Source organism: Rhodnius prolixus, unplaced genomic scaffold (genome assembly GCF_049639745.1).
Source record: "Rhodnius prolixus isolate KJV_2025 unplaced genomic scaffold, Rpr scaffold_17, whole genome shotgun sequence".
Taxonomy (NCBI): domain Eukaryota; kingdom Metazoa; phylum Arthropoda; class Insecta; order Hemiptera; family Reduviidae; genus Rhodnius; species Rhodnius prolixus.
The window spans coordinates 217,639-228,482 of NW_027411626.1; the positions used below are offsets into that span (position 1 = coordinate 217,639).

The window sequence follows — 10,844 nt, forward strand, 5'->3', positions numbered from 1 at the left end:
CAATACACGGCCGGCGTGCCACAGGGCAGCATACTTGGACCGATCCTATACACCATCTATACTGCTGACATCCCTACCCATCTCCAAACCCTAATCACAACGTACGCCGATGACACCGCCATACTATCTTACCACCCTGATCCTCTTCAAGTCTCTAACATTGTCCAAGAACACCTTGAGCTCATAGAAGCTTGGTGCCGAACATGGAGGATTAAACTTAACACTACCAAATGTATGCAGGTGACATTCACATTACGAAGACAGACCTGCCCTACACTAACTATTAACAATGCTGACCTACCGACTTCCACACAGGTTCGTTATCTAGGGCTCTACCTAGATACAGCCGTCTAACCTGGAACCCTCAAACAAGACTTAAAAGACCTGAACTGAACAGACGTTACGGACTAATAAGGAGACTCCTTGGACAGAACAAAATTACACTTTACAAAACACTATTACGACCAATATGGACATATGGAGCAGAATCGTGGGGCTCCGCCAAACCATCCAATATCCAACCTATCCAATCTTTCCAGTATAAAGTCCTCCGCCGAATCGTTAACGCACCATTCTAAGTCTCCAACCGCACCCTCCATCACGATCTCAATATTCCCCACGTAAATGAGTTAAATCCACACCCGATTCCTAAATTTCCACAGCAGACTCTCTGAGATCACCCAAATCCTCTGGCTCAATCACTATCCACATCGTCCCATCCTGACAATCCTCCACATCGTCTAAAGCGGCGTTGGCCACGTGACCTCATTGCCTCCTAAACCCCCAATAAGTTCCTAGAGAGTTCCAGCGCTGGCTGGTTTCTCTCATCCCGTCATCCTGGTTGTGGCACTGAGCTAGCTCTGTGACGCGATCAAATGTTTATCTGTAAATACACATTTGCTAGATGTATATTTCGTACAATTTATTTATTTATACAAATAACTAAATAAATTTAAAAAAAAAATCTCACACATTTTTCTCTTCTAGGAATTTCATAAATAATCGAATTATGCAATAAAATCATTTATCCTAAAAACACGAAAAATAAAAAAGATTCCTGCATTATATTTTTTATGTATATTTTTAAAATAAGCCAGAAACAAATTAATAAAGATAAGAATATTTTTATTTCTCCCAAAAAATTAGTTAAAATAGATCATGTTGTCCATTGTAAATCCGCCATTTTCTAATTTTATTAGCACGAGTCTGCTAGCGCATTATTTTTGTGTGTTTTTCTTACTCATTATCTACTATTTGTAAAAGCAGTTTTAGAGAAAAAGTGATTAGGTTCTCAAAACACATTCTAGAAATACTTCTGGTGAACCGTTTTTTTATTTTAAACTGTAAATCTAGGAAGTGTTGGTTTAATAGTAGTTTTATTCCCCTTGATTTTAGGTGAAACCATTGCTGGCGTTTAGTTCCTATGTTTTTACAAAATTTTATAGAACGTTTTACTATTATATTTCATTTTTAAAGTTGCCCGATTACTCGTTACAAGATGCAAACTAGCTATTCTTCCTGTTTCAAAGTCTTTAAGTTTGTGTTCGTTTTCATAATTCTGGTAATATTTACTCCCATAATGTTCACTCAAAGATAGCTAGATGATGTGCAAAAATTATGTAGGTTGTAGCCAATCCACATGAAAACTAACTCATTCAAGTCCAAAGGTTGCGCCACCTTAGAACCCTTGCCAAAGGATTGATTATGGCAAAGGGTTGTTAGTGTCGAGAACTTTGTTGTTACTTGAGATGCCCATTTAAAGTAAAAGGCCTTTTATTCACAACAAGCAATCTTAGGAAGATTCTGAAGTTCCCTAGTTACAGCCGATGAAGAAAGGGAAGGAGGGTTTTCAGGCATCAGGGTATGGTTTTTGGGGGTACATTTCTTTGCCCGGAAATAAGCCAACATCAGGTAAATAACGTACTTATTTCTTGCTAGAATAATATATTTATTAACAAATTAAGTATGAGCTAGCTCACTAAGAGCTTTACACGTATTTGATACATACTCAAAATAGAGATCACTTCTTCAAAGATTTTGTGATACTGTTTTGGTTTCAGTACAGAAATCCGTTCATTAACTGCCGCATTCATGCTATTCTAAAAATTTAAAAATTGGTACTCAGACAATTTATATTCAATGTTCCTTAATATGAGAATATTTTTAATATTATTTTTTTGCTCTTAATAATTTCAGTTTTTTTTTCGTGTTCATCCCATGATTATTTTTTTTTTTTAAGTCATTTAAAATGATTTCGTATTATTGAAAATAATTGGTAAGGAGGAGTGAGTAATAATTACGAAAGGGAAGTAGAAGTGTGTATATCTTTCAGACATAATTAAAAGAAAACAAATTCTATTGTCTTTAATGTGAATTAAATACACCTACCGTCGTAGATATTAGGTAATGGCATGTCTCAGAACGCTAACGAAGAATATAAAGGAAGAAGAAAATTAATTAAAATACTTTCTTATTTTAGGAGGGAAAAAAATTTACACGAAAACATTTTTATATAAAGAGGCTCATTAATTATTTTGTAAACTATTATTATTTACGTTAATATTTCCCATCATAATAACCACAAACTGGTGTATTTTGTATTAATAATTTTTTTTTTGCTTCATTTTTTGGCAGAAATAAGAGGCTTAAGAGGTGACGGTGATTACAGACATGTCGCACTCAAATGGGAGTATCCAAGATATGGTATTCCAGTTTATGGATTCCAGATTTATTATTGTGAACTACAAGCATGGGGTCCTAATAGATGCAAGACGAAGGTAGGTGGAATTTAGAAACAGTTTTGTTTTTTGTATGTTGATTATTGGGTAAAATATGTTACTCTACAATTAGTAGGGTAAAGTCGGGTGAGATGGCCAATCGGGAGAGATGGCCAGCAGCCGAATTTAACCGAAATGTCGTCCGACGGCGCTGCGTGACCTCTCCAGTGATGAACCTTCATGTCTGACTACAGTGAGTTCATTTTGGTCTGCGTCAAAGCGTTATTAATTAACTCAGAGAATAAAAACATTATCGCCTCAACAAAAAATTTTATGATAGTTGCATATTGCGTGCTGCAGCGAATGTATGTGTCGAAATTTTAGTGTTGTTTTCTACATTAATGAATCCTAACCTCTAAAACTGTTAAAAATTATGCGCTGAGTTTTGTTTATCATGATGGCCATCTCTTCCTAGCATTCCGGGACAGATGACCATCAAACAGTAGGGATAGATAGCCAATTATTTTTACTTTTTTTCTGTTATAGTTTGGCTCAGGTTTCAATTCACTGCAGAAAAATGCCAACTCAGCATAAAAAACAGAACACTAACCGCTGAAATTTTACTGAAGAAAATTTGAGATCGTATTAACCCCCACACCCAAACTATTGTCTCTGCAAGAAAACGAGCCAAGTCTGTTGCCACTTTATTAACTTCTCTCGAGCACATTGCTGTTGTGAAAAACAGAGTTGCAAAGAAATCCAAACCAACAAGAAATACCATCCCCAAAGAGACAATTCTGAAAGAAAGGATTGTCCGAAAAAGAAAAGGCTCACCTTCCCCAAGTTCCGATGAAGAGGACGAATTAGGAATTAGGAATCGAATTTGAAGAGGAAAGTGATGCCATTTTAGAAATCGATGAAATTGAATGTACAGGATATGGGGAAAGCTACAACTAGACCAGAAAAAAAAGGATTGGTTGGAATGCATAATATGCCGGAAGTGGTTCCACGAAAATTGCTCTTCTTTTGCATACGCTGGCCAAAATTGTAGTAAAAGCGCATTTAAAAAGAAGAAGAATAAGTAAATATTAAGTAACCATTCATTTTTTTTCTGTTATTTTTAAGTTTTACTAGTGCAATTTCATTTACAATATGTGGCCATCTCACCCAACCCAGTAGGGATAGATGGCCAACTGCTTCTTTTTTTTTTTTTTTTGTAAGAATAAAAAAAATGTTTCCCTCAGCATTTTTTCTGAAATTTTTTCCTTATGTTTGTGAGCGTATGAGGTTTCCAAAAATAATAATAAAGTAAGCCTAGGCCCTTACCAAAAATTTGCAGGCACCCTCCAAATAAAATGGTGGCCATCTCACCCTACTTTACCCTATAGCAAGAAATCTCTGCAAACTCTTCTAACTCCAGGGTGTAACTTTGTTTAATTCCTTCTCTTTTCTGAACTGCTGTAAGAAGTAAGATGATTAGCTTGTTCCACAAAACGAGAGTACTTTGTACTAGTAAGTCAACTTTTTTTTTTCTTTTTTTTGTACAGGTTGTGGAAGGAAACGGTGACATTGAGGACAATAAAGGAAGAGATGAACTTTCCTATTCAGTAATAATACCTGGTCTGAGAATGTCCACCAACTATTCATTTACTGTTCGACCGATGGAATCTCGAAGGACCAGATATCTGGCAGATAAACCGTCTCACAATACGATTATCGTTTCTACTAAAGGATGTTAGTAAAAAACTTTTTATATATCAGAAAAATATGTATGGCCAAAGATATTTTTGAGATTCTTTAATTATGCCAACTTTAGTCAAGTAACCAACAATATTGGTCAACTATCCTCGTTAAAAGTATGAATACAACCAACATGCGTGCTACAGCTGTTAAAATCTACGAAACAGTTCCCTCTTTAATAAAAATTGAAGTGTAAGTTAAACAAATTATTCTGTACTCTATGATTGGATTATAAAATTAATTGAATTACAGACAAAAATAAGTGTACGCAACTGAATTCGAATTCGGGATTTCCACATGGGAATAGTTTACGTCTTTTATATTATGGATAATTTTATGGTTCTAGGGATTAACCTTGTATCTTGTTTTTGCCCCTAATACTTTTATTTTTGCGTTTATTTATTGTTTTTTTTCCCATAAAAACTTTTATTAAGTAAGTTTTAGAATGAACTCTTAAATTCTACTTTTACGATAAAGATCTTTAGATAAAAATTTTCGCAGTATAACTGGTCTAAGTTCAGTAAAAACTTAGGTAAGGTTAAACATGATAGGTGTAAGACAAACCTGATGTCTTTATAAAATAGATAATTTGTAATTTCAACCTATTCTTTATACTGACTCCTTTGAGTGTACACTTGTTTCGTCCAGCGCTCTTTGAATATCCACTTTCTTTTCGCTTACTTCGTCAAAAGCTGTAGAATGGCAGAAAAAATTTGTAAGAAGCCCATACTCTTAACAGTAAGAAAATAATTAAACAGAAATTTACTTTTTCGAATTTTGATTTTCAGAAAAATGAGGTTTTTAGTGCAAAGTAAGAAATGAATTATTCAAAGTATTTATGCCTTGTTGCTTACAGTCTCCGCCAGAGCGGTACTATGTTTACCTGAAGCCAGTGAAGTGGAAGTCTCTACTGGACCATACTTTAGTGGAAGAATAGCTGTTGAAGGAGCATTTGGTCCTGAATGTGGATTAGATGGCGATCCGAACAGTTTACGTGATACCTATGTATTAAGAATTAGCCACAGAACATGCGGATCAAGTATGAATAGCAGTGCTGTGGCCACATTTATACTTGTCCAAGAAAATCTACCAATTTTGACGCACAGTACCCGGCGATTTCTTGTGGTCTGTACATTCCAGCCTGAGACGTTAACCGTTAGAGCTGGGTAGGGGTTTTTTGGGTTTTTAACATTAATAGAATCTTCTTATAATCTTCTTTCTTTTAACAACTCTGTTGACTAAAGGATGCTTTGCCTAATTTTATTAGATTAAATCTACCACATACTAGCCATGGTTCTGTGGAACCACAAGGTGAAGTTGAAGCAGGTATGATAGAAATGTCTGAAAATGATGTTCATGCTTCTCCTCTACAACAAGACAGCTATAGTGGAAGAGCATTTTCAGGTAAATACCAAATCCTGGGAAATTATCTGTTTTCCGTTTATCATCATTATTATTATTATTATTTTAAGTTTTTAATCGATTGCAAATATATATTTTTTTTTTTACAGAAGAAACTGAAGCCCAAGTTGTGGTGACCATAATAGCGGTTATAGTTAGCATAGTTGGAATTGCTCTTGCGATCTGGTGGTATTTCCCGTCGAGAAATAGATCAGGTAATTAAACCAATTTTTGGATTTTCCGTAAATTCTTCTTTTGTGCTCACGGAAATAATTATAGCGACCAATTGGGGACTTTGTTTAGCAGTATGATAGAGTCTGTTGTTAGAAATTGAAGAGAAACATATGGTTAGCGATTTATTCGATGGAGATTGAATATGCCTTATAAATATTAATCTTCCTTGTTCTCTTTCCAACAATTAATTTGTGAATTATAGTATAGAGGCTTAATTACTGAGCAGTCGTTAAGTTTTTTCATGGTACAATTGAACCTGAAGCTAAAAGTGTTACTATGTTATTCAAATGACTAGTATACCTACATACCACTACCTTTTAGCTAGTTAATTTCGTATCTTTCTTTACCCAATCGAAAAATAATATAATTATTCCTCGATTATTTTCAGAATCAGAGTCTATACTTACGGAAGAATCAACATCCTCAGTATATGAGAACTTTGAAAACACTCTACGTGATGGTGAACTAAACGAAGAGGATCGTGCAATGAATGGTGTATGCAATAGTGTTATGAGAGAATCAGGACTGTATTCAGAGAATTCTGTACAAAATTGTATCACCATAGAAACACCAGCAGCCTCTGAAGCTTGAAAAGTTTGATCTTCTCCCAGTATTACTGTGATGGCCCTCTCTTCCCACCAGTGTGTTATTTTATTCTCCCCCCTTTTAGTCCCCCTCCAAAAAAAAAAAAAAAAAAATTGTGATGTTAAGCTTAACAATTTTGATAATTTCTTGAATTGTTCCCACTCCTTATTTTTGTTGTGTGTGTGTGTGAATATTTAGGTATTGAACTAAAGGGTCTAAGATTTTGTGAACTTTTTTAAGAAAATGTTGACTTTTGTAAGAGTTTTCTATAAGTTCTCCAAGTAGGCGCGTATGTATTTTTATTCTCTTAGGAGAGAGCCTTTAAATCCTGATATTCCTTTGCCCTATGGTTTCCTGCAACTAGCAAAGTTGAGGTTGATAGATTTGGATTAAAGATGTTAATAAGGAAGACTGATAACTCATTTTCCTTTTATATATATATATATATATATATATATATATAAATTTTATAAATATAAAAATATTAATTTTGTAAATACATTTTTTATTTAAATTAAAAATGGTAAAATATATCTTAATAATTTTTAAGTTGAATTATGGGTCGTGTTTTACAACAAAAAAAGGAAAAAAAAAAGCAAATGAAAAAATAAAATCAATGTCTTTATTCTTTTAATTATTGAATGACTACAAAGTTTAGACAAATATTACCTTATCTTCGTATTCAAGTTGAATAACTTGTTAATAGAGGCAATCATTAATATTTCAGATTTTGGCGTAAGATATCTTCTTCTTTTTTTTTTTTTTTTTTTAAAAAAATGCATAATTGCAATACAAATGAATATACATTGATTTATCCAAAATCATTTACAAACAGAACTTTTTCTTTCTATAAAACTTATTATCTTCCACAAACCATAAATAACTTTAAATATTCTGAAAAAAGCTGAGCAATGTTTGAAAAACACGAGGATTATAACCGTGGAGTTCAGGTCTGCCGTCTATATAATCGCATGTCTCGTACAATGAAATCGATGGTATATTCCAATAAGCATTATGTTTAGTGGTTTCTTCGTGTGTAGCAGTAGTATTTAATTGCAAGATACTGAAATGAAAGATTTTACCATCCATATGGACACACTGGATTACTAAAGGTTCAGGTAAGTCGATTACATCCTCCTGTAACATATTTAGTAAAAGATTTAAAAACAAAATATATGTAAGAAAACGTAATGTTCTTTTATTTTTTAAGCCGCATAATTTAAAAATAATTCAGTTAGCCTTCACACTTAATTTGTATTTACATCCATCACATTACTCTTGCATCTGACGTATCGAAACTAGAGGTTTATTATCTAAATTAACCTGCGTAAAAGATGAGAAAAGAATGTCTTTCAAACGTATTAATGAATTAAATAGTGTACATACCCCGTAAATACGTCTGGCTTGCGCTAAAGCAAATGTATAGCATTTCATTAAAGATCTCGACAAAAACTGCGATTCTGTCACTTCAGTATCATATAAGTTGGCTACTTCATTCTTGTTAAAATGTACAATAACTGTATGAACGTTTTTCTTCTCAAAATTTTCACTTATGGCTGGAAAAAATAAATTGGTATATAACGTGAGGTATATGATGAACAGATGATTACGTTAGGCATTCCATAGAAAAGTATAATGTTGTACTTCAGGATTGTGCTCCAATTTCTTAGAAAAAGAAAGGTGAAAACGAGTATTTGAAGATTGTACTAAGAATTGCGAGTAATTCGAAAATATGGCAATTGTGGAATCTCTTGATAATTTTGAAGTATCTCAAACTAATATCAAACATTCAAGATAATTTTCACATCTTCCAAAAAAGACTCCCATCAGTGAGATGATCAACTATTATTTTCTTTTTAAAGGAAAGAAGAGGAGAAACTTTCAAGGCATACTTTTGTAGGACACTTAGAAACTATTTATAGACAACTTCAGCAAGTGCACAATCCATTTGGTTTTAGCTAACTCCCACGGATAAAGCTCGAAACTTTTCGCACATAGATTAAATCTCAAGTTCTTAAATGTGCACTACAAACAACATCATTCGGTGACCGAATTATCATTGAAATGACCAACAGAACTTTTAGGCTAAATTGGATTTGCCTTTACCGTCAATCCTTACAGACATCTCTCGTTTGACTACTGGGAGAATGAAAGTCTTCATATCTTAAAAACGAATAGCATTGTTTCACGTTGAAAGAATTTAGACAGTCACTTGGTGATACGTATGACTAATACCGAATTTAAATAATTTAAAATTAACATATGTACTACAAAATTTGCTACTTACGAAAGATATCGTTAAACTGGTAAAAATGATGAGCTTCAAGTGAGACTAATTGTGACAATGGAAATATGTTGGGAAGCGAGAACTTTTGAGTAGCGGTTGCATCAATAAATGGTTTAATTTTTTTGTTGGATGTTACAAGAAAATCAGCCACATTAGACAATAAAATACGTTTATCGTCTCGTTGTACGCCAGCTTGAAATTTGAGTGGACCTGGCACAAGTCTATGATGATCTAAATGTTGGGGACTCAACGAAGAACATAATTGCATCAATCTTTTGCCTAAAAGCAAACTGAAACAAACAAGTTATGGCTAAAATTAGTCTAAGAAATCAAAAGTACGGATGTACTTCTTAAATATTTTCATATAAACTTTATACGTATGCATAATAAAACCATCGTGAAAGTACCATTTTTTCAAGACAGGATTAGTTTATGGTTCCTATCTACTAAGTGTCGTGATTTTAATATCATTCCTTTAAGGTTATTACAATAAAAATATAATGTTTAAAATTGCAAATTCACTAGTATAAATCTAAATTACAAATCTAAAATCTAGCTAAACAAGTTCAGGTATTATTAAAATACAAAAGCCTTCAAGTATTAAACTTAACAATTAAATTACTTTTTTCTTCGATCGGTGAGTCCATATTGTCTTGGAAAATTGAAAGCAGGTCGTTCAGGATCCTTTATTTTGGGAAGCTTTTCCTGAGTTGCGTCGTACAAAAATGAAGACTTAATACATCTGAAAATATAAATATTTATTTAAACTCACTAGAAATAAAAACTAGTGCAAGATTTAAAGTTACAAAGTGGGGGAAAAAAAGGATATAAAAAAATGGGCGTAAAATTCAAACGTTAATATGTACTTGGGTCGAAGAACTATTTAAACAATACATGTTCTGTGTTAGCCCGCATTGTTCTTAAGGCAGCAGGGTTGCATTCTCTAAGCACAGCAAATGTATGTGGAAGCACATTAACGCGGATCTTAAGGAATCCTGAAGGATAAATCTAGGAAATAAGATCAGAATACTTCATGCGAGAGATTAAACAGGGAATCTTTCACAGAAGTGACGATGAATGGCAAATATGACAAAAATAGAAACTGCAGTTTTGTGTTAAATTGATGTCTCATTCTTAATTCAGTCTCTTCAAACGAATTAACTTTTTTATTATTAATACTGTAATTGGGTTTAGCACCCCATTAGCAAATTCCTGTCCTCTCAACAAAGTTGACTTATTAACCAATGTTCATTTTACAATCCATACAAGTGAATTTGAAAATCTTTGATATCATTTCTTACCTTGTTACTAAATTCTCATGTGAAGGTTCAGGAGTTCGACTTATATGCTCCAAAATTGGAAGCGTATCTAAATCCATTTCACATGAATTTGTAAACACTTTAGCTTGATCAAGTCCGCCCAGTAGAACACTGCTATCAGTATATTTTAAACAAGGATCCTTATTATAATCTGGATGATTTTCATCCCATGGTACTGGTCTAGGTGGAAAAAAATCCACACTATCAAATTCAAATCTAGAAGAAAATAAAGGAAATTGGTCATACATATTAAAGGAATGTACCTGTACTAATTCTAATGTACTGTTGTTTTTACTTGGTTTCTACATTGTCCCGTACTACTTCATTAGCATCTTCAAACGGTATTCCTTTCGTCTTAAGTTCCTTTAACGCACCGTCAACAATTAATACTCTCTGTCCTTGTATTTTCCAATGTTTTCGAAACATACGCCCACAGTGCTGTTGAAGTAATACTAGTGTTCTTTTCATTATGTTACAATAAATTAGCACTGAAGAGTAAACATATGATTATACGGCATTGCACATTGGTGGTGATTCGGAAGGCTAATGTGAGGTTAACTT

General features: G+C 33.4%; 2 protein-coding genes across 2 annotated transcripts; one reads left to right on the plus strand and one right to left on the minus strand.

Moving 5' to 3' along the window:
* The first annotated feature begins 1,160 nt into the window (after positions 1-1,160).
* Positions 1,161-7,477, plus strand: LOC141459707 (uncharacterized). Its single transcript, XM_074139071.1, has 7 exons — positions 1,161-1,911; positions 2,635-2,777; positions 4,265-4,451; positions 5,314-5,623; positions 5,725-5,861; positions 5,969-6,073; positions 6,481-7,477. The coding sequence occupies exons 1-7, from the start codon at positions 1,827-1,829 to the stop codon at positions 6,681-6,683; spliced, it is 1,170 nt and encodes a 389-aa protein (XP_073995172.1). The 5' UTR covers positions 1,161-1,826; the 3' UTR covers positions 6,684-7,477.
* On the minus strand, positions 7,278-10,842 carry mRpL37 (mitochondrial ribosomal protein L37). Its single transcript, XM_074139070.1, has 6 exons — positions 10,579-10,842; positions 10,266-10,499; positions 9,587-9,706; positions 8,965-9,254; positions 8,064-8,233; positions 7,278-7,814 (listed from the first exon to the last, which is right to left on the minus strand). The coding sequence occupies exons 1-6, from the start codon at positions 10,749-10,751 to the stop codon at positions 7,563-7,565; spliced, it is 1,239 nt and encodes a 412-aa protein (XP_073995171.1). The 5' UTR covers positions 10,752-10,842; the 3' UTR covers positions 7,278-7,562.
* Positions 10,843-10,844: the final 2 nt, after the last annotated feature.